Genomic DNA, 24,243 nt, shown 5'->3' on the forward strand with positions numbered 1-24,243 from the left:
CCTAGAGGCTGCTTACCTGTTTTCGAGCAGTTGACCAATTCATGTGGGATCAGACCTGGCTGGGCAAGTCTGGCTGATGGGTGGGACTATCCAGTGTCTATAGAATGCAGGATTCAGGTTAGAAACACCAGTCGGAAATAAACTTATCTCCAGGGAAGAGAGGGTCAGGCCTATCAGCAAGGCTTCGTAACAGTGTCTCAGCCATCATCTGGAGCATTGTTCGGAGTAGCGCTTCTCACCTAGATTTGTTTTCCAGCTTCCTGTGAATACGTGAATGCCCTAGGGGAAAAGGGGATGGTGAGAAAAAGCTAAAAGAACTGTGTTGATAAAATGTCTGTAAGACTTTAAAATGCAAGATAAGACTGCTTTGATGCCCATATGGCATGCTATAACACAAAAGGGAGGTGTTATTTCTGTTTCTGCTCAACACAAACTGGCTTGGCTCATTAGAGGCTCCAAGAACACAGTGCCACTGTTTTGTGTACAGGGTTTCAGCACATCAACACTACCAAATCCCATCAGCGCTGGGATTTGGGGGGAAATGCCCAAGAGGAGAGAGTTAGGATGTGTCCAATAGCCAAGGACCTGCATTTAGTTTTGCAGGCAGTGGGGGCCTCAGAAGCTAAAGAAAGAAGGTAAGGCCTTCTTCAGTACCATACTGAGATATGTCTTGGTGATTCTCAGTAATAAAAGGGGGAGAGTTCAAGTGTAGAATCCCCTTGGGAGAAGGTGAGGATAAGCAGCCATTTCTACAGAGTAGCTAGTTCATTATTCTAAACGCAATCTGTCTGTACATTAAATATGTCTGTAAATTCTTTGACACGTCTTTCATTGAGAGGTGGGTTCTATAGTCTCTCTCTCCATGAATTTGGGCTGGACTTTGTGACTTACCTGTATCCAACAAAATGCAGCAGAAGTGATGCTGTGTGACTTAGGAAGCTAGGTCATAAAATGCAATACAGCTTCCACCCTGCTTACAGGAACCCTAGTATATGGAGCCCTCGGCCGCCTTGTTACAAGTCTGACCACCCTGAGGCAGCCATGCTAGGAGGAAGCTCAGGCCACGTGAAGAGAGTATTTAGGCATCCTGGCTGACTGCCTTACCTGAGGTCCCAGCTTCAACCACCCGACATATGAGGAAATCAGCCTCCAGGTGATTCCAGACCCCCATGACTGAGACACCTCCAGGCATTCAGTCTTCTCAGCTGAGGTCACAGGCATCATGGAGCAGAAATAAGCCATGTCTGCTGTGCTTTGTCTGAATTCTAACCAAGAGGGTAACTTTATGTTTCACAAAGGGCAAACCTATAATGTTTGATCCTCACAGTGACACAGATAGATAGGACTGGCATTATCACTCCCCTCGTTTTACAGATTGAAACAACAACAAACAGGTATTTGTGCTTACCAGCCTTGAGATTACATAGCCAAGATGTGGTGTGGTGACACTAAAATCCTGATCTTTGGAGTCCAAAGTTTATGCTTTCTCTGTATTTTCCCATGTGGATCCTGTGGGTCTTTAGAATGGCCTAAGGAAATCAGTAAGATATATCTTGAAGACGAAGTCAGAAAATGTTTTATTTATTTGGCTGCGCCAGGTCTTAGTTGAGGCATGCAGGATCTTCGTTGGAGCATGTGGGCTCTTAGTTGCGGCATGTGGGATCTAGTTCCCTGACCAGGGATGGAACCCGGGCTCCCTGCCATGGGAGTGCAGAGTCTTAATCACTGGACCACCAGGGAAGTCCCCAGAAAATGCTGAATAAATGAAAGCTAACAAGAATCAATATTAAATTGATGAGATCAGCCATCCTGTGGAGAAAAAATATCACGTAAAATATTGTGGCTGATAAAGAAAACTATACTTGTGGATATTGAAGAATCCTTGCATCCTTGGGATAAATCCCTATAAAATAGATAACTAATAAGAACACAGGGAACTGTGTATAGCACAGGGAACTCTACTCAATACTCTGTAATGGCCTATATGGGAAAAGAATCTAAAAAAAAAAAAAAAGAGTGGATATATGTATACGTATAACTGATTCACTTTGCTGTATACCTGAGGGTAACACAACATTGTGAATCGACTATACTCCAATAAAAATTTAAAAAAAAAAGAAGGCTATACTTTAAAATGAAACCAATGGAATAAAAATCTTAGGAGTTTTAAATGTTATGAAGAAGTGTTATAATGATATAATATTTCTAGGGGCTGATTTTTAGAAAATGAAATAGGACTGTTAGAGAATAAAAAAAACTCTGCTAATTGTATTTCTGATGGTATCAAGGGGAATGACTGGCTGCTGGTTCTATGTTTGTCTGCTTAGATTTCCTTATAGTAAAGAAGGGTGCTTCAGAATAGTATAGCTTGATGACATTATCCCTTAGGATAATCTTCATTTACACTACTTTTGTCAAGCCACCTTTTGATTTAAATTTAGTGTCTCAAGGAGACTTCTCTACTTGGAAGGGAAAGTACAAAGAAGCTAACAAAGCATACCATGCTCATTCTATAGGTGGTATTTTGTATTTTTCAATGTAGGGTAATATTAATATTCTGATTAAACAAGCAGTCTCATACACAACTCCTTACCTTGGGAGTAAGGATCTCCTCTTGGGGTCATGGTAACTCTATCCATACACAGACATTCTGCTTCAGAAGTCAGTAGGACGGCTTTCTATCTCTTGAATCATGGTGAATACAAGAAGGTCACTGGTGACTTTCCCCCTATGGGTAGTACACTTAAAGCTTCTCATGACTTGATGTTTATGTTACTTTGTGATTAACTGCACACCATCTGGAGCTCACAGTAACTTCCACTGTTTCTCACTCCTATTTCTCCCTTCCTTAAATTTTTTCCCTTTCATATTCCCCTTTCCTTTCACATACATGTGTTTTTAATAATAAATTGGGTTTCTTTAATTCCATTCTGTAATTGGGCCTCTCAAAGGTAATTTACCTCTCTTCTCTTGTCTTCATGCATATTTGGCATAAAGAATTCCTTGGAATATTGTTTATGAGCAGGACAAAAGTATTTAAAATATTTTGAATGATTTTCTTAAAAATAAAAATCATTCAAGTTTGGATGCTTCAAATGTCTAGAATGCTCCGTGCCTTGTGCAGGCCCTAGCACATAGAAAGCGACATTTGACATTTGTTGAATGAATCTGGAAAACGAAAAATAGACTAAACATTTTATTCCTGAACGATGAAGCAAAAAAAAAAAAAAAGCTTTTAGACTTCCATTTAGACCCTCTTTAACAGGCCAAATCTTTTAATGAAAAGGATCCAAGCATCATTCTCATAACTTGGCTTTTCCTAAATATATTTCTTTTTTTTTTTTTTTTTAATAAATTTATTTATTTATTTTTGGCTGTGTTGGGTCTTCGTTATTGTGCGAGGGCTTTCTCTAGTTGCGGCGAGCGGGGGCCACTCTTCATCGCGGTGCGCGGGCCTCTCACTATTGCAGCCTCTCGTTGCGGAGCACAGGCTTCAGACGCGCAGGCTCAGTAGTTGTGGCTCACGGGCCCAGCTGCTCCGCGGCATGTGGGAGCTTCCCAGACCAGGGCTCGAACCCGTGTCCCCTGCATTGGCAGGCAGATTCTCAACCACTGTGCCACCAGGGAAGCCCCCTAAATATATTTCTATTAAATTCTGCTTGACTGTTGCAACCTCGGGGTTTCAAGTCTTATTTTTATGACACGGAGACGTTCGTTATAATGGAAATAACACAAGTAGTATGGGCTTCCCGTCTTTCTCCCTCTAGGATTTCAACTTCTTCTCGAACACCATCCTCCTCTTCTAGTAAATCCTACATTACAGAACAGGCTTAGGACGGAGGAGAAGAGAATTAATCGGAGCCATGGAAACGGCCGAGCGGAGGAAACGTGTGAGCTGCGGGGTGGGCAGCCGGAGAAGGTACCCTCCCCTGACGACGGCGCCAGGGCGCTCCGAGGATCACGTCACGCACCTCAGGTGACGTCACGACCGTGACACGCGGGTGACGCCGTTGCCGCGGCGACTTCCAGTCGTCTCCGCCCCCTGCCCCCGCCCCCCGCCTAGCGTCCTTCCCCCAATCCCCTCAGGCTCAGCCGTGCCGGGGTCGGCAGGCCGGTTCCCGAGGTGGCCCAGGCGCCCTCCCGCCGCCGGCGCCGCCCGGGCCGTCCCTCCCCGCCGCCCCCCGCCCTCCGCCTCCGCCTCCCCCCGCCCTCCGCCTCCCTTCCCCCTCCCCGCCCAGCAGCGGTCGCTGGGGCCAGGCTCTCGGTTATAAGATGGCGGCGCTGAGCGGCGGCGGCGGCGCGGAGCAGGGCCAGGCTCTGTTCAACGGGGACATGGAGCCCCAGGCCGGCGCCGCGGCCTCTTCGGCTGCGGACCCGGCCATTCCCGAGGAGGTGAGTGCCGGCGCGCCCTGCACCCCTCCCGTCTCGGGGCTCGGCTGGCTGGTGTTTATTTTGGGGAGAGAGGTGGCGGTGGGGGCTCTGGTGCCCTCAGCCACCTTCCCTTCTGGGCGCTGCGGGCTGGGAGACGGGCATTCCCCTCCTGTGCCTCTCCGTCATGCAGCTCCTCGCTACGTAAACACACACAATGGCCCAGGGGGGTTTCCCTGGCCCGCACTTGGGGCTTGAGGGATTCGGGCAGCGGTGGTGGAGCAGGAGGCTATCAATAGGGGGCGAGACTCAGGGTTGGTCCGAGAAGGTCACGGCTGGCTGAAGGTAGCCAGCCTCGCGTCTGCTGGATGTTTTCTTTATTTTGGGTGGGGGGCGGGGGAGGCTGGCGGCGGCATCTGGGTGGAAGATGTCGGTCAGTAGCCGGGGCCGGGACCCCAGCCCGAGTTAGCGTTGTATGTAATTATCACACGGTCACGGTGATGATGGGGCGATCATTCCCTCTCTACTCTCCCTGACTCTGCCTCTTTTCAGGCCGCTGCCCTCCCTTACACTTCTCTACTTGTTAGGGGAGATTGCTCTTCACCTGTTTTAACCAGCGGATGGTCTTTACTTTTTCAACCCTAAATGCCACTGTTTCCGTTCTTTCTCCCATCCCGGTCTCAGGCCCCCGATTCCTAATGTTTGTCAGTATTCTGTCGCCGACCAGTAACCCCCATCCCAGTTCCATCTGCCGCCCCGCTCCTTTGCCAGTGGTCGGACCTGCCTGCCTTCTAACCTCAGCTTCTACTTAAGACCATTTTTGCACCTCTCTTATCTTAGTCCTGTTGAGGCCTTCTAGTTCATTTCACCGCTCGCTAACGTTGTTATCGTCACAAATCCTTCTGAACGCTTTGGAGCTACTTACTTTCTGAATCGTGAAGCTGTCAAGATTCCGTCAGGTTTCACTTGCACTTCCATTGTGCATCCACACCTCTTTGTTTATTCCTACCCTTTTTTTTTTTCTTAATAGGTGTGATTGATTTCTTTCCGTTGTCTTCCTTTTTGTCCCAATTTTTTTCTTTTACTTTTTCGTCTTTAGTCCTTGCTTCTCTCATACATTATTTAGCCTCTTATCACCTTGTCAAATGACTTTATTTACATTTTGGTTTTTGTTACGTAAAATTTATTACATTTAGTGTTTGGTATTGTATTACATAAAGTAATACACTTTATTGTACTTTACAAATAATGAGATAATATATGGTATAATAACTGTGCTTTACAATTATTGATTAGATAATGTGACTTGCTCCGTTGCCTTTGCTCAAAGTTCTTTCCTTCCTACTACAGTACTTACATTTTGTTTCCCAATTCTCATAACGTCTCGTTCTTCTGTCAATGCAATTCTTTTTCCTGCTTCATCATCTTTACTTTGGAAATTCATTAGATATGGTTGCTCTCTTCAGTATCAGTTTGTTCACAATAATATTTGTTTTTCATTCTCTTATACCACTTCCATCTATGCCCAAGATGTGTTCTGTACCATCATTTGATCTCATCTAAATTTCTCATGTATACATACATATATATATCTTTTATGAATATATATATCTTTTACACCACTTTCCGCTTACTTTTCTGTTTGCATTTCTGCTCAGATCAGTTTCCTCTAATATCTGTTCATTTCCCCCAACTTCTTGGATTTTAAGGATAGCACTCTTTCCTTCTTCCATTTCCTAGTTTATTCTGTTTTCCTTGTCCCCATTTGCCATTCATTCTGCCTTGTTTCCTGGCTTTTGGTACTTACTTGCTGAAGCTTCCTCTTGTCTTCCCCACACCTCCACATGCCTTCTTATTTATAAACAGCTTTGTTCCGTTGACATGGAAATTTATTTTTAGGATACATTGTTTTTAATGGATAAATACTAGGGGTCACATCTGCTGTCTATTTTTTTCCATGAATCGGATATGCCTTTGTCTTACTCTGCACAGGTGCCTCTAGGCTTGCTTTACTCTGTAGTGCATGTGTGGTTTTATTGAATTGTATCTAGAAGAATGGGTAAATTAATGGGCATGGGTTATGAAATCGTAATTCTCTGATTATAATTGTTTTCGTTGAGAACTTTGTTTCAGAGTTATTAGAACAGTTTGTAATGATATAGAGAAGCCTTTTGTTAAGTACAATGTCTGCTACCTTATTTGAAAGGGCCAGATTATTTGAGCTCTACTCTCTGAAGATTCTGATTCAGTACGTGAGAGCTAGGGCCATGAGTTTCTGTATTTGGCACACTTCCTGGGCAGTTATCATGTATCAATACTTGAGAACCTCTAGGCTAGATGAATTTAAACCTCAAGTTTAAATTGGCAATAACTGGAAAGCTTATTAGTATCTCTTGAAACCAGGATACTCAACTAATTTTAATTACTTAGAAGTGTTTCCCACTGCCTCCTCCACCCAGGTTTTAATGGTTAATGATGAATAGTAGTTTTTCCTCCATATTTTCTTACAGGAACTTATAATAAATGTATTTGACTGGGGGAGGGGGGAGTAAAGGGTTAAAAATGAATCTCTTTCTAATATAGATATCAGTGTTATGGATGGTAGAATAAGTTACTCCAAGAAATAATTTTAAGTTTGAAGTTGGTATCTGTTTACCCACTGGAAACTGAAATGCACTGTGGTCTTTTAATTGAACTGTCTTCTATGCACTTAAAGAGATATAATTGTCAAGTGTATGGAAAGAAATGAAAAAAATGTGTCTAAAGAATTACCTTACTTGAAAATACAGGTTTTAAAAAGTTTCTCAGAGTAAAAGCACATTTATTATTGAAAAATTAGAAAAATGTAAGTACAAAAAGTTTTAGAAAATTATCTGTAATCTTGCCACTAAGATATAATTACTATAAACATTTTAGTTTATATCCATATACTCCTTTTTTATGCTTGTGTAATGTATGTGGTTTTGTAATATTTTTAAACTTAGCGAGGTAGTAGAACATTTTACTTATCAGATACACTGTGATTTTAACAATTTTTTTATATTAGGTTGTTTCTAATTTTTTTATTCTTGTTATCAAACATCTTGAACACAGAATGTAGATTTAGTTTTTAAAATTACGTTGGGAAGTGAACAAATTTCAAGTCCTGTATTTGTAAGTATTACTTTGTAGATGCTCAAAATAGAATATTCTGGTAAATGACAGGAGCTTATTAAATATTTATCAAATAAATGTGCTTATACTTTTGGCATTAAACGTTTACTTCTGACCATTTATATTTCCCTGATGTTACTTTCTTTCTGTGACAATATGGTATAATAAGGGACAATGTGACCATATGGTATAAAAATACATTTATTTAAAAAAATGTGTTATGCCAGGGTGTGATGTTTATTAACTGTTCTTCTTGTATTTTTGTAGAAGGGTGCCTCTTACGATTGAATTACAATTAAAAGTGTATTGTTTTCAAGATCTCTTATCACCAATCTTAGTTAAGCTGTATAATTATAATAATGCATCGACTAAGTAGTATTCTGGGATGGAATATCCTTTATAATGAGGTCCACTGTATTAAAACACATCTTTATGAATCATGCCAAACCAGGTTGGATTACATCATGCTTTTAAAAAGTGGTAGGCCCACTAAACTTTGTGTTTCTGCAGTTCTGGCTATTGCTGTTAATACTTGTTAAGATACATTCGAAGGTGGACAAAACATGCCTGTTAGGTAAAACCATAAAATAACTGTCTTTGGTGTTTCTAGCGTTCCCTTTCTGTAGTCTTTCTCTCTTATCATTTAATAAACTCCCTCTTTTAGGCATCTGCTCACCTCTTCCTTTATTTAGAAATTTTTCTGATATCAGTCACTTATATATGCTGACTATTAAAGGAATTGATTGTCAGTAAACGGATTAAGAAAGGAACGTTGGAACTGAGTACTTGAATCCTTGAATGTAGTAGAACCTGAAAGCAAACTTGATTTAATTGTATTTAGATAATAGGCCAGAAAAATTATATTAAGATAACAGGCTAGAGAAGTCTGATTTATCTTGATTCTCTGTCTCTGGCTTTCCTGTTTAGGAAGCTGATCGGGTCTTAACAACTGGAAACCTATGTTCTATGAATGGTAGGGAAGAAAGGGAGGGAGCAGGCTACATTGCTCTGTTAGCATTTTCTAAGACGTGGCGCTTACCTTGTTAAAGAATGAGACAGCTCTTAAGTGTTCTTCGTGTTTCTCCAACCATAAAGCTGTTTTTCTCCTTGAGAAATGCAAAAGTGCATTTTTTTAATTTGACATCTTGATATTAATTTAGCTGAGTACTTAGTGAACATTTTGTGTCATAATCCTCTTTTATGAAATTCAGTATGTTCCTATGCTTCCTATATTTCTGCCTCAAATTATCTTTGAAATAAGCCTTTATGGTCAGTGGCTCTTACTGGATTTTGTCTTCCTCAAAAGTTGAATTGTTTTAAGTCCTTTACTCATTCTCTTTGTCCAGTTCATCTACATTGGTTATTCTGTAAAGTCAGGATCAGCAATAGTTATACAACTTCTGAATTCAAAATGGATGAGCCTGTTGAGGAGCTTTTCTGTTTCGTAAGCAGCACTTTTGTAGCCATAATGTTGTAGATACTTAATATAAGAACCAAAATCTAGCCTCATTTCTTCCATTCCTTCCTTAAATATTTGGTGGAGAGACATTGACATGTTCTGGGAGGTAGTTTTTATTTTTCAGCTTTCTTTTGTCTACCAACCCAATTTGCTGTTATGCATAATTAGCAGGGTAGTCAGAAGAAGCTCTTTAATACAGCCTCCACCCTAACAGTAAGCAGTTTTTTTTTTTTCCCCTCTACCCTCTGAGATTATTTTGGTTTCCATGTTTTCTCTTGGTCTTAAAAAACTATTATTCTTGTTCCTTCCCATATCAGGACTATGCTTATAGAGGGAAAGTGACGCTCAATAACATTACATTTCTTTCTGGGTCCTGGGAATGCCCTTGATAAAGAATATAAAAATTGCTCTGAACTCAATTAACTTTATATCTTCTGGAAGCTCTGTAACATCAAATGAAACATCATTTTCATTCTTGTAATGTAGCTGCAGTTATTGACAGCACTTTGGGAACAAATGTACCGTAGGGCGGTGGTTTTCCAATTACTATAGAGCTCTAGCACCGTTTTTAAAAAACACATTAGCACTGTAAGAAACACAGATTTTGAGTTGCTCTAATACCTATATACATGAAGCAGTTTTTGTCTGTTTTGTACATTTTTTAAATCCTCATCTGGCACATACATACTCAGTGAAAGAGTTAATGTGTACAACATAGAGAATATAGCCAATATTTTATAGTAACTTTATTTATTTATTTTAATTTTTTTATTTTTGGCTGTGTTGGGTCTTCATTGCTGCGTGCGGGCTTTCTCTAGGTGCGGCGAGCAGGGGTTACTCTTCGTTGCGCGCGGGCTTCTCATTGCAGTGGCTTCTCTTGTTGCGGAGCACGGGCTCTAGGCGCACGGGCTTCAGTAGTTGTGGCTCGTGGGCTCTAGAGCACAGGCTCAGTAGTTGTGGCGCACAGGCTTAGTTGCTCCGCGGCATGTGGGATCTTCCCGGACCAGGGCTCGAACCCGTGTGCCCTGCATAGGCAGGCGGATTCTTAACCACTGCGCCACCAGGGAAGCCCTCTAGTAACTTTAAATGGAGTATAATCTGTAAAATTTTTACATCACTATGTTGTACACCTGAAACTAATATAATATTGTAAATCAACTATACCTTAGTTAAAAAAAAATTTTTTTAGTAATTAGTGAATGAAACCCTATTAGATACGGTGCACTCTGATTTTTCTATACCATTCAGTTCTCTTTTTTTTAAAGCTACTCGTAAAATCAATTTATTAAATTGACAACCACCTAGTTGCAACAGACAGTTGGAAAAACAGTTTTGAGGCTATCAAGGACTTTCTTCAGAGGTTACCTGAAGTCTCTATTTAGTCCCACTACACCTTAATTATTGAAGTTCTTCATTTATCTGCATTACATGTTGGTTTCCTTAAAAAAAAAAAAAAAAAGGCTTAATGGCTGTAAAAATTTTAGAGCTACTGTGTATGGAAGGGAGATTTGTGCTGACATGAATCTTCCTAAGTGTAATAATCTGTGTAGAAAATTTCAACAACTTGTGTTTAAGGCAGTTGTCAGCAGACTTGTGTAAAGGGTCAAGTGGTAAATATTTTAGTTATTGTGGGTCTAACTGCTCTGTCTCTGTCACAAGGACTGAACAGACTCAAAAATGGTATTGCAGCGTAAAAGCAGCTAATAGACAATATGTAAATGAATGAGTGTGACTGTGTTCCAATAAAACTTATTTATGGACACTGAAATTTGAATGTGTCATGAAATATTCCTTTTTTTTTCATTTAAAGATGTAAAAACCATTCTTAGTTTGTGAGCTGTACAAAAAACAGGTGGTGGGCCATATTTAGTTCATGGGCCAAAGTTTTCAGACTCCTGGTCTAGGGGAGACTAAGTATATCATATTTGAGGTTCTGAAATTAAGGTGTGGGTTAGAGTTCTATAGAAAGTTCATAGCTGCTTTTTAAAAATCGGGTTTATTGGGATATAATTTACACATACTATAATGTACCATTTTAAACACACAGTTTGATGAGTTTTGACAAATGTATATAGTCATGTAACTACTGCCACAATCAAGAGATAGAACTTTTGATGGAAAAGTTCCCCAGTTCCTCTTTGCATTCATTTTCCTCCCCACCCCACCTCCAGCCCCTGGCAAACACTGGTCTGATCTCTAGCTTTGCCTTTTCCAGAAAGTCATATACATGAAATCATACAGTATGTGGTCTTATGTATTTGGCTTCTTTCATTTAGTTTGATATTTTTGAGATTCACCCATGTTGTTGCATGTATCAGTAATTAGTTTCTGTTTATTGCTTAGTAGTATCGTGTGGATGTAGCATGACTTATTTCTACATTTACCAGTTGATGAGTAGTAGGGTTCTTTCTAGTTTTCAGCAGTTATTAAGGTTGCTATACATGTTTGGGTTCGGGTTTTGTGTGGACACTCGTTTTTATTTCTCTTGAGTAAGGACCTAGAGTTTGGACTCATGGGTCGTATGGTGAGTATATATTGATATTTAACTTTATAAGAAAGTGCCAAACTTTTCTAAAGCAATAGAAACCATTTTGCATTGCCACCCACAATGAATGAGAGTTCCAAACTCTATCCTTGTCATGTCAGTCTTGTTAGTTTTAACCATTCTAGTATGTATGCAGTATTGTGGTTTTAATTTGCATTTTCCTAATGACTAATGATGTTGGACATCTGTATATATGCTTATTTACTACCCATATATTTTCTTTGGTGCAGTATCTATTCACATCTTTTTATTCTATATTTACCTTCTTATTATGGAGTTGTAAGAGTACTATATATATATTCTAGATACAAGTTCTTTGTATCAGATATGTGTTTTGCACATGCCTCCCAGTCTATGGCTTGTCTTTTCATTTTCCTAAGTGCCCTTTGAAGAGTAGAAGTTTTATTTTTGATGAAATCCAACTTATCAATTTTTTCTTTTAGGTTTCATGCTTTTTTTGTCCTACCCAGTATATCTTTGCCTAACTTAAGGTCATAAAATTTTCTCCCATGTTTTCTTCTAGAAGTTTTACAGTTTTAGCTTTTACATTTAGGTCTGTCATCCATTTGGAGTTATTTTTTATATGTATTGTGAGGTAAGGGTTAAGGTTTGTTCATTCTTTTTCGTATGGATGTCCAGTTGTTTCACCTTTTTTGAAGAGACTAACCTTTTTCTGTTGAATTACCTTGGCACTTTTATTGAAATCAGTTGATTATGTTTGTGAGTTTTATACTCTGTTTTATTGACGTATATGCCTCTTCTTTGGCTGGTACCACACTGTCTTGATTGCTTTATAGTTCAGTCTTTTTTTTTTTTTTTAATATTTGTTTATTTATTTCTTTGGTTGTGCTGCGTCTTAGTTGCACCAGGCGGGCTCCTTAGTTGCAGCTCACTGGCTCCTTAGTTGCGACATGTGGGGTCCTTAGTTTTGGCATGTGAACTCTTAGTTGCAGCATGCATGTGGGATTTAGTTCCCTGACCAGGGATCGAACCCGGGACCCCTGCATTGGGAGCTTGGAGTCTTATCCACTGCGCCACCAGGGAAGTCCCTATAGTTCAGTCTTAAAATTAGGTAGATCCAGTTCATAGGATTTTTAGAACTTTAAAATTTGATTTTTAAAATTTTTTGTGCTATTGTCTTTTGAAAGGACAGGGTTCATAATTTGCTTCCAGTTCTTAAAGGTGTCTTCTACTCAAAAAAAGCTTAAGACTCACTGTGGTATATAGTTAACACACCCCTATCTTGAATCATTTGGTGGAGAGGTTATGAAAAGTGGCAGGTAAAGAAACATGTTTCATCCACAATTAACTTTTTTATAAGAAATGAAGGTGATATCCTAATAGGTGGCACCAAAAAGTCAATAATGTCTTTTTTTTTCATCATATTTCAAAAATGTTAACTGTAATCAAGATACGTTTAGGTGAAAGTGAATATGCTAAGATATTTATTCACCAAAAAAGTCATGGAAAATGTCAATCAGGTGGTGGGGGATACTAGTTTATAATACTAGCTGTGTCATTTTCCATCTTCAGCATGAGTTTTTCCATTTGAAACCTATGTCAGGTTCTGTGATGTTCCAGAATTAGCACCTTTATTACGCTTAGAGACATCATTAAATTGTTGTTACTAAGGATAAGCATATGATGGTTGTTGGTCATATTTCTGCCTTTTTCATTTGGACCCATAGGACCCTTTACCTTGTTTTAAATTACAATGGTAGTAGCTTTTCACTGCTTAGCCTGGAGGGCTTCCCTACAATATAAAATGATATTTCTACTTATGATTTTTGCTTAAGAATTATGAACATGTTTCCTGATTTTTTTTTGTTTTTTAAGTTTCGTTATGAAGGAAGGAAGACTTAAGTCTTAAAAATGAGCGTAAGGGCTTCCCTGGTGGCGCAGCGGTTGCAAATCTGCCTGCTAATGCAGGGGACACGGGTTCGAGCCCTGGTCTGGGAAGATCCCACATGCCACGGAGCAACTAGGCCCGTGAGCCACAACTACTGAGCCTGCGCATCTGGAGCCTGTGCTCTGCAACAAGAGAGGCCATGATAGTGAGAGGCCTGCGCACCGTGATGAAGAGTGGCCCCTGCTTGCCACAACTAGAGAAAGCCCTAGCACAGAAGTGAAGACCCAACATAACAATCAATCAATCAATCAATAAATCTTAAAAAAAAAAAAAATGAGCGTAAGTCTTGAATATCTGACAAGTACAGAGTCATGTGACAATTGGGAAGGTATATACTGTTCAGGCTTTCATTCATGTTGTAAGTAGTAGTATTCTAATTGTATCTGGCTACCTTGCAAATTTGGAAATGGCACTTACAGGGAGAGAGAACCATAACATTTTGGAGACTATTTTCAACTGTTGTTCCAAAATTAGTGTGTTTAAAAAAAAGTATGCATCTCCTTATTGTAAAAGATGCCTTGTGTTTAAATTAAGAAATACTCTACTCTTGTTTTACGTTTTTTCTATCACTAAATATATAACCTTTAAGTTAATAACACCAGAAAAATTTGACTTTTTATTTCCAGAACAGCTTAAATTAAATAAAATTTTAGGATGCTTTGAATTAGTCACTTACCTTTAAACAGGTAAGTATTTTGAAACAGTTTAAAATACTGCTTGGGGTTGTTCCTCCATTGACCTAGGATTTTTAAACTGTATTTGCTACATTACAGAACTTATTTTGCAAAGTAAATTTCTTTTTTTTTTTTAATTAATTTATTTTTGGCAGCATCGGGTCTTTGTTGCGGTGCGCGGGCTTCTCATTGCGGTGGCTTCTTATTGCGGAGCACGGGCTCTAGGCACGCGGGCTTTAGAGCGCAGGCTCGTAGTTGTGGCTCACGGGCTTAGTTGCTCCGCGGAATGTAGGATCTTCCCAGACCAGGACTCGAACCTGTGTCCCCTGCATTGGCAGGCAGATTCTTAACCACTGTGCCACCAGGGAAGCCCGCAAAGTAAATTTCTGTTTGAGTTTATGGATGTGCTCTATTAAAGGGGATTACTAGGTCCAGCAGTAACATTGTAAATAGTTATTAGAACCTCTGTTTTTTGTTTGTTTGTTTTGTTTTGTCACCTTGGATCTAATCCCATTTCATCTGTTTTAAAGTTTATACTCTCTACTTAGAAATCTGTCTGTAGCATGGAGGGAAAAAACCCCAACAGTTACTAATTTAAGAGTTTTATTTTTAAAGTGTTCTTATTAGCATAATTTCTGGTAATGTTGTATGAAGGTAATTTAATTCCCATTTATTATTTTTTAAAAATCCTATCTTTTCTATGAATCCCAAACAATTATTGCCTTTGTAGCTTTTTTTTTACTATAAAAAGTTAAAGAACTATTGTGAATTATTCCTAAATAACTCAGAATTCATTTCTTACACATTATATTACTATACTTCCATGGGAATGGTGTCAGAGAACTTCAGATAGGAAAGACATTATGATTCAGTATAGTCCTTACATTCCTGTTTTACAACCACTGAAAGTGTTCATTTCATCTGAGTTTTTACATGCTTTCTTCTAAGATTTGAAATATTCTACCCATATGTTTTTCCTGCACATGTCTTCTCATGTTAACAATAAATTACACAATCTTAAGTCTCATTATACATAAGAATTTAGTTCAGTGTAACTTCTGGTAACTCTTTATTGCAGATGATTTTTCTACTACTGAGTTTGGCACTTAATTTAAGTTTCTATATGAATTTATGAATCAAACTTTTGGTTATTGGTTATCATGGATGGCTATTTGAGAGAAAAGTTTAGTCATAAAGTCATAACTATTCTATGTCATAGCCATTCATATGCTGCTTGCTTTTCACTGGTAACTCTTGATCCTTCTCCTCCTGCTGCTAGGTTAAGTAAGATAAAGACTAAGAATTTAATACTCTAGTTAAGGTATTGGTGGTATTGATGATTTACACAAGAAGATGCTGAGAGAGATATTCTGATTGAGTGATACTAAGAGAGAAGAGGAGGGGAAGTGAAGATAGTGAATACTTTTCCTATAAAGGGAAAAGAGAAATGGGGCCATAGGTAGTGAAGGAGATGGGGTCAAGGAATTTTTTTTTGATGAAAAAAATAAGGGCATGTATTGTAAGAATGAACCATTACGGAGTAAAAATGTGATTTCAGGAGAGAGAGAGAAGAATTGCTGGAGCAATGTCTGAAGAGGCAAAAGGGAGAGGGATATGGTGTACAAGTGGAAGGGTTGGCTCTCAGTAGGAGCATAGACACTTTATCTTTGATAATAAGTGGTAAGGGAGAATATGTGGAATAGTGATGCTGATAGGTAGATAGATGTGATGCTGGGGACCTGTACATGTTCTCTTCCAGTCGCTTCATTTTTTTTTTCGGTGAAGTAAGACTCAAGGTTATCAGTGAAGAGTAAGTCTTGGGGATATGGTGTTGTAAGGAGAAAGATGAAGGTGTTAAAAGTTGTTAGGGAGCATGTGAGAGCGAATGGACTAGGAACAAATAGTGAAACTGACAGGCAATATTAGGTTATGTTACTTAATATTTTACTTGCTGATGTGCAGACAGCATTGTGGGCCTCCTAACTTGTCCTCAGGTCAAAGTTCATTGTAACTTTCCAAAGCAATTTAATAATTGATACGAGTCATTCTCATTTTGACTCACAAACATAGAAGCATTGGGAAATAGAACATGAATTATTACTTGTTCATGAAGTATCTGCCATTATCCTGCTATGAATGTAAGCTAAATTTGGAGAGGTCTGGTTGCTAATTTTCTTTTTAAAAATAATTCTTTCTTTATTGAAATTTTTTTGAATATTTATTGTTTTGTCTATGCAGAATAGCATCCCCACCTTTGTAGTCTAATTTTTATACTGTGTAGTGAAGCAATTGCTATCCTGTTATTTTCGTTTAAAAACTCTCCAAATTTGACCTGTCTTTGCTCATGCTTTTCCTGCTGCCTGAAATATAGATTCCTTCCCCGTACCCATCCCCCAAACCTTTCAGACTTAGTTCACTTATTGTAGGAAGCCTTCCTTAACCTCTTTCCAAGGCCTAGTTAGGTGCTTCTACTTTGTGCTTTTATAGCATCCTGAGGTATACCTATATCATTTTACTTTCTACATTGTGTTATAGGTTTTTTGTTGGTATCTGTCTACTCCCTCTAGACCAGCACTGTTCAGTCAAAATATCTGTCATGATGGAAATGTTCCCTGCTGTCCAGTATGTCCACATGTGGCTATGTGTACTCAAAATGTGTATAGTAGGACTGAGGAACTGGCTTTTAAATTTTACTTGATTTAAATTAATTTAAATTTAGTCACACTTAGCTAGTGGCTACCTTGATCAGTACAGTTCTAGACCTTTTAAAAGTCAAGGCTTACTTATTTACAAAACAGAAATAGAGTCACAGACATAGAAAACAAACTTGTAGTCACCAAAGGGGAAAAGAGAGGGGGAGGGAGGGAGAAATTAGGAGTTTGGGATTAACAGATACACACTACTGTATATAAAATAGGTAAACAACAAGAACCTACTGTATAGCACAGGGAACTATATTCAATATCTTGTAATAACCTATAATGGAAAAGAATCTGGAAAATAATATATATATTATGTATATGTATACACATACACACATAACTGAATCACTTTGCTGTATACTCGAAACTAATACATTGTAAATCAGCTGTATTTCAGTAAAATAGATAAGTAGTCAAGGCTCCTGTGGGATTCATGTTTATTTTCTCATTGCTTACCAAGAGTACTTAATCCTACTTAAATGATTGCATTCTTTTTCAGTGCTCTTAGTCCAGATAGTTCTCACTCACCTGAAATGTGGCAGTTTTCTTCTCTAGACTTTTGTTTTTAACCACAGCTTTCCAGTTTGTTTTCAGGATTATTTTGAAGCCCTGAGTTCTTCAGTCCTGTAAAACTAGGGTTTTTTTGGTTTTGTTTTCCTCTTTAGAAATGAACACCTGGGTGCTGTAAGGTTACCTCGGAGACTTTCTCAGGGGTGGGGAGTGTGGCAAGGAAGAGCTCAGTGAAAGGTTTGGGGGGTTAAGGAGGCAGTTTCTGCTGCAGCCAAAGTAGTTACACTTCGTAAGTTAATGTATTGGAATTGTGCTTAAGATTTCTTTTGGAGGGAAAAAAAGACTTCTAAAAGGTAAGAACACTCTTAACTGAGTATGAGGACATGCACGTGGCATTATGTAATTAAGTGTCAGAGCTGGTGATGGAGAAGAATAAATGCAGGAGGAGTTCAGACATGGAAGGTTATTATAGGCTAATAAGGTCTTGATGGAAGTTAGTGTTTAACCTAGGCAGGTAGAAGGAAGGAAAACGGATGTTAATAGGCAGTGGGAATAGAATTTGAAAAAAATTAGAGATGGAAATACATGAGGTAGTTTTGTTGAAGGAACACAACAATCTGAGTATAGTTGGGTGAATTGTATAAAATAAAATTTGGCTAAATTTGATGGCACTGGATTGTGGAAAACAGTGATAGACTGAAAAAAATTTTAACTTTATATTGTATGCCGTGGGATGAAAGTGGAGATTTAAAATAAAAAATGATAAAAGCAGTGTTTGAGGATGATTGAGTTGGTAAGTGTTTGTAGGGTAGATTCAAGATGGGAAGAGGTCAAACAAAAAATGTTTAGAGAAAGACTTGGTAGTCAGATGTTATACTAGGCCGCTGTTGGGGGTTGGGTTCTTTGAAAGCAGATACTGAGACATTTTTTGCAGTGCAAGATGTTTATTAGGAATCAATACCTGCGAGAGGAAGAGGCATGGTGCAGGACTGAGCAGACAACAAAGTTGTATTGTGATGCAGGCTTCACAAAACCTTTGCCTATCAGCGTGGAGCTCTGGAGTGAGAGATTGCCTATCAGAGTCCCACATTGAGCCAGAACGGCTGGGCCTTTATACCTCTCCTTGTTTGGTCACTAGATGTGGGCTGCAGTTGAGGTAGACCTTGAAGGAGGTGACATTTGGAGGCTGTCTGCTGACTGTACTCACAGCTGGGCAGCAATTCCTTCCATGAAGGGAGAGCTTGGTGGTGCATCTCTGTGTTTTCTATAGCCAGAGGGTTTGCATGTGGGCAGTTCTTCCCCAGAGGAAAGCTTTTAAATACTTGGAGGTGTTTTGGTTTTTACGAAGATGGGGGAAAAGGGTACTTACTAGCATTTGATGAGCAAAGACCAGGGAAGTCAGCCATCCCACAGTATTCCAGACAGTCTGCACATTTAAAAATCGTTCAGATAAGCACATGACTTAGAATGAGTTGCTGGACTTTCATGTAGGGGAAAAAAGTGATCGTAATGATCTGAGCTTAGAAACTAACTTTGTTTTATGTATGAGGCATTATTTTCATAGAGTACACCAGAAGCTTCAGGAATTCAGTTGTCACGTAAATTGGAGGAATATTAAAGTTTTCAATCAGAACTTTATCAAGAGTTCTTTACCACTTCAGAAAATCACATAATTGATGGCAGTGCCACTCGTACAGTAATTGATGACTTAAACACTCTTCCCCTCAGTCTACAGTTGTAACCACCACAGTCACAGTGATTCTGTGTATAGATGCAAGCACCTGATGCCCTCATTATGTTGTTTATTATAGTAATTGCCTTCACATTTTGAAGTAAATATTATTTATTATAAATTAATTTCTTTCATAGGATTGAAAGTACAATTAGGGAATTATATTTATTTTTAAAGTTGTACTTATGTACATTATCACTGAATTTCAAGAAGTATTACAAAATGGTTGTCATAAAAGGGGGAAATTGACTTGTTTTCAGTAATGGTGGATTGGGTTATTTGGACAAACTCTTTTGATAAAAACAACTAAAAATCTTGGAAACATTATTTTTAAAAATCTTAAAGAATGAAGAGCTGAAAAGATAGTGGAGAGTTGCCAGGCCAAATTATAGAAAAAAAGCAGAAACCCGAAGAAATAAGTAGATGATGAAGTAGCTTTTGCCCTAGGGGCAGTTGCCAGTCTGTTTGAATTTGGGCTTTAGTTTTGGTGGACTTCGTGGGAGTGAAGAGGACAGAATTCAAGGCCTAGAGTTCATCCAGAATGAGAGTCAAAAAGAGAACAACTCCATTTGAAGATGGTACCCAAGAACTTCATCATTAGGTTAAGGGTGAAAGAGAACTGTCTACCAATTCCAATATCTAGGGGATTTGTAGGGTTGATTGGAGCAGGGCAAGAAAAGGGAAATTAATTAAAATAAACTCTTCAAGTTGTGACCATAGTTTTAGTCCTCACACTGATTGGCAGTTAGATTTGTCCTGCCTGGGTGATCCAGGGACCCTTTTATTATGGTTCCTGTTTCCGACTGGTAGTACTCCCAAGGTCTGGCAGAAGGAAAGGCAAATCATCTGTAGAGAAAGTCCCCCTTCATTCTGAGGGAATTGCCACCAGTAATTTTTCAGGGACAAAGAACAGTACATTGTCACAAGTAACCAAGCATAGTTTAAAAAAAAAAAAAAAACCAAAATTATATGAAATATGATGTAGAATTCAAGTAATATAGTTAAGATTTGTGTAGTTTTAAAATTGAAATATAATTGATATATAACTGTGGTTTTTTCTTTATGTACATATACCTCGAGGTAAGTTTTTTATTTTTTAAATTTTTCATAAATTTATTTATTTATTTATTTATTTATGGCTGCATTGGGTCTTCGTTGCTGCGCACGGGCTTTCTCTAGTTGCGGTGAGTGGGGGCTACTCTTCGTTGCGGTGCACGGGCTTCTCATTGCAGTGGCTTCTCTTGTTGCGGAGCATGGGCTCTAGGCACCCGGGCTTCAGTAGTTGTGGCACATGGGCTCAGTAGTTGTGGCTCGCAGGCTCCAGAGCGGAGGCTCAGTAGTTGTGGCGCACGGGCTTACTTGCTCTGTGGCATGTGGGATCTTCCTGGACCAGGGATCGAACCCGTGTCCCCTGCATTGGCAGACGGATTCTTAACCACTGAGCCACCAGGGAAGTCCCTCGAGGTAAGTTTTTTAAAAAGAAAAATATAGTAACATGCATGGAAATGGCACTGTGAATAAGAACTACAGAGCATAAATGGATCCACAAAATTCTCAGATATCGCAAATTTCGGAGTTAAAACAGTTGCTTTTTGTTACGTTTAAAGAATTAAAGACATATTTGAAGACAAGCAGGGAACGAGAGATAAAAACCAAATAGAAATTTCAGAAACGAAACTATGCCAAATAGACCTAAGGGGAAAATTTAACAAATTATGCTTAGCTGAAGAAAGAATTAGTTACCTGGAAGGTAAGGCAGAAGAAACTTTCCAGAATGCACCACTGAGAGTCAAAGATATGGAAAATATTGGAGAGGTTAAGTGGCGTGCAAGACAGAGTGAGATCTAACATAATTAAATCAGAGCTCCAGAAAGTGAAGAAAGAGATTGATACTGAGGTAATATTTGTAAAGGAATTTCTGGCTGAAAAATTTCTAGTTTTGATGAGAAACCAGTTGATAGATTTAAGAAGCTCAGTGAATTTCTAACAGTATAAATAAAAAGCAGTCTGCACCCAGACAGATCACATAGTGAAACGGCATAAACCCAAATACGAAGAGAAAAACCTTAGAAGCAGCCAGAGGAAGAATTTCTTTCAAAGGAGCAGCCGTGGACTGACAGCTGACTTTCTCAACAGAAAATCATATATATTCTCAAAATAACTGCCAGTTTATACTTATAAATTCTATACTTAAAAAAAATACTCAAGGATGAGGGTAAAATAAACATCTAGTTGAACAAAATCCATCAGCCCTTTGTAAAGAAAATTGAAGACAATTTAGTTTTCTACTTTAGGCAGAAAGATTCCAAATAAAGGTCTGAGGTATAAGATGGAATGAAGAGTAAAGAGAGGGACAAATATGTGGATGTGTTGAATTAAACATTGTATAAAATATTAGTAAGGCCTTAATTAAAATATATGACGAAAGAAGGCTGTGTTCTGAGATCTTCTGTTTTCTGGGAGAAAGACAGTGTATTAATTGACTTGACTGATAATTGCATGTTTTAATTTCTAGGCTAAAAACTAATAACTCTTAGGAGAGGAGAAACATGGAATAAAAAAAAAGTTATCCCAAAGAAAGCAAGAAAGGTAACAAAAAGCAGGTAGGACAAGTAGCACAAAGTAAGATGGGTAGATTTAAATCTGAACATAGCACCAATTACATTAAGTACTAAATGAATTAAATGCTTCACTTAAAAGCCGAAGATTTTTAGACCAAATTAAAAAAAAATTAGTTATGTGGGTTTTATCTGGGACCTAAGTAAAAGTTGTAGTAAGATAAATCATGCATATTTTAACAAAGTGAATATGGTACGGTTATATTAATATCAGACAAAGTAGACATTAAGGCAGAAAGCATTATTGGCAATCAGGAGAGTCCCTTCAAAATGTAAAGTGAGCGATTCACTGGGAAGATTTAATAATCTTAATATAGGATAGCCAGAAATATAGCTTCAGAATACATATAGCAAAAATTAACAAAACTACAAGAAGTAGACAGATTTGTAGTCTTGATGGGATGTTTTTAAACATTTCTCTCATTACTTGATATAAGAAGCAGACAGGTTGGGTAGGATTTAAAATATTTGAACAACGCAATGAATGAACTTAACCCAGCTGATGTATGGAACCTGTTGCACCCAGTGGTAGAAGACTACACATCATTTTCAGGCACATATGGATATTTGGGGGGAAAATTGTATACTAGGTCTAAAACAACTTCCAACAAATTTCAAAAGATAGAAATAAAAGAGCATCTTTTCTTTCCATAATACATTTTTATTAAAAATTGTCAGTAGGGTAATTTTAAAAGCATCATGTGTTTATAAGTTATGTAACTACTTTGAATTAATCCATGCATCAAGGAAGAAATCACAATGGAAATTAGGAAGTACCTTGAACTGGATGAATACAAAATTTTGATGTCAAGTTGTGGAATTTGATCAATCTCAGATCATTTAAAACGGGATAATCAGACGTTATGTCCCTCACATGTAAAGGATCTTGACCAAAAAAAAAGTAGGAAATACCCAGCACCAGGCTATGAAAGATTCTTGATTGGAAAAAAAAAGATTGCGTCTCATAAAATCTTTAGATCAAACCTCTAGATCTAACTGGCTTATGGGAAATACAGGAACAAGGTAAGTGACCCATGAGAAAGCAATCAACCAAATCCAGAAAGTGGGACTTTCTACAGTATACATGACGTTTTTTCCTAACAAATCAATGTCATAGTAAAGGAAAGAAGGACAGGGAAAAGGAAAAGGAAAGGCTAGATAGGTGTACTATTAGAATAAAAGTTTTGATAACTATAACAGTCACTCCCCCCAGTGGAAACAAAATTAAAAAGTTATAGAATGCAGCTAAATAGTGCATGGAGAGAAATTCAGAGTCTTAAATGTGTACAACTACGAAATAAGAAATCTCATTAATTGTCAACTTCAATATCCATTTATCACAGGAATTTAATTTTGACAAACACCTGGAAAATAAAGGAGGAAACAAATAATGCAGAGGAGAGTCATACAGTAGAGAACATTATCAAAGCCAGAATTGATTTTTTAAAAAGAGGAATGGATAAATCTCGAATGAATAGTGATCAAGAAAAAAAGTCATAGAATAACCAAGAGCAAGGAGCAAAAAAGAAGGGGGCTCAGGGGGAACATCATTACATACCCTAAAGACATTTTAAAAGATCATAAGACAGAATAATGAACGGCTTTAAGCCAACTAATTAGAAAACTTAACAGAAATGGACAAATTCTTGGAAAAATAACACCAAAGCTGACTCTTAGAATATTCAGAAAACTCAAAAGTAGTATCACAGCTTAAAACCAGTAGTCAAGGGAGTCCAGTGGTTGGGACTTCGTCTTCCAGTGCAGGGGGTGCAGGTTCAGTCCGTGGTCGGGGAGCTAAGATCCCACATACCTCGCGGCCAAAAAAACCAAAAAACATAAAACAGAAGCTATATTGTAACAAATTCAATAAAGACTTTAAAAATGGTTCACATCAAAAAAAGAAAAATCTTAAAAAAAAAAAAAAAAACAGTAGTCAAAGCTTTCCCCCAAAGAAAACTAGTAATTCTGCCATTCATTCAAGGAAGAAAATTTCTGTCTTGCATATGTTCTTCCAGAGACCAGCGAGAGAGAAAATGTTCTCAACTTCTTCAAAGTTAGCACAACTTTGATTCCAAAGCAAGACAAGAAGAAATGATAAAAGAAAATTACCAGGTTACTTCCATTCATGAACACGGATGTAAAATTTCTAAACAAGATATTAGGATATCTGTCTATCTAAATAAAACAAGAGTGCATTATGACCAAGTTGGATTTATCCTAGGAATGTAAGATTTAATACCAGAAAAATAAATTTATGTTTGTGTTGCCATTTTAACAGGTTAGAAGAGAAGAAACATATGATCTGCTGAGTAGTTGCAAACAGTGCTTGATAAAATTGAGCATTCATTAGTCATAAAACCTGAGACAAATCTAATGTGATGGGGGTCTGGGCAAGATGGCGGAAGAGTAAGACGCGGAGATCACCTTCCTCCCCACAGGTACATCAGAAATGCATCTACATGTGGAACTGCTCCTATAGAACACCCACTGAACGCTGGCAGAAGATGTCAGACCTCCCAAAAGGCAAGAAACTCCCCACATACCTGGGTAGGGCAAAAGAAAAAAGAAATAAC

At 38.3% G+C, this 24,243-nt stretch overlaps 1 protein-coding gene across 8 annotated transcripts in view; it reads left to right on the forward strand.

Moving 5' to 3' along the window:
- Positions 1 to 4,113: 4,113 nt before the first annotated feature.
- Positions 4,114 to 24,243, forward strand: part of BRAF (B-Raf proto-oncogene, serine/threonine kinase) — a 162,139-nt gene continuing 142,009 nt past the window's right edge. For 3 of the 8 annotated variants that reach the window (XM_036863235.1, XM_036863234.1, XM_036863236.1), the window contains exon 1: positions 4,117 to 4,392. In XM_036863235.1, the coding sequence (XP_036719130.1) occupies positions 4,273 to 4,392 (120 nt within the window). In that variant the 5' untranslated portion in view covers positions 4,117 to 4,272. Of the gene's footprint in view, positions 4,393 to 24,243 lie in introns of all 8 variants that reach the window. The other 5 variants (XM_036863233.1, XM_036863232.1, XM_036863239.1 and 2 more) reach the window with 4 other exon arrangements.

This window comes from Balaenoptera musculus, chromosome 9, assembly GCF_009873245.2.
Source record: "Balaenoptera musculus isolate JJ_BM4_2016_0621 chromosome 9, mBalMus1.pri.v3, whole genome shotgun sequence".
In the NCBI taxonomy this organism is placed as follows: domain Eukaryota; kingdom Metazoa; phylum Chordata; class Mammalia; order Artiodactyla; family Balaenopteridae; genus Balaenoptera; species Balaenoptera musculus.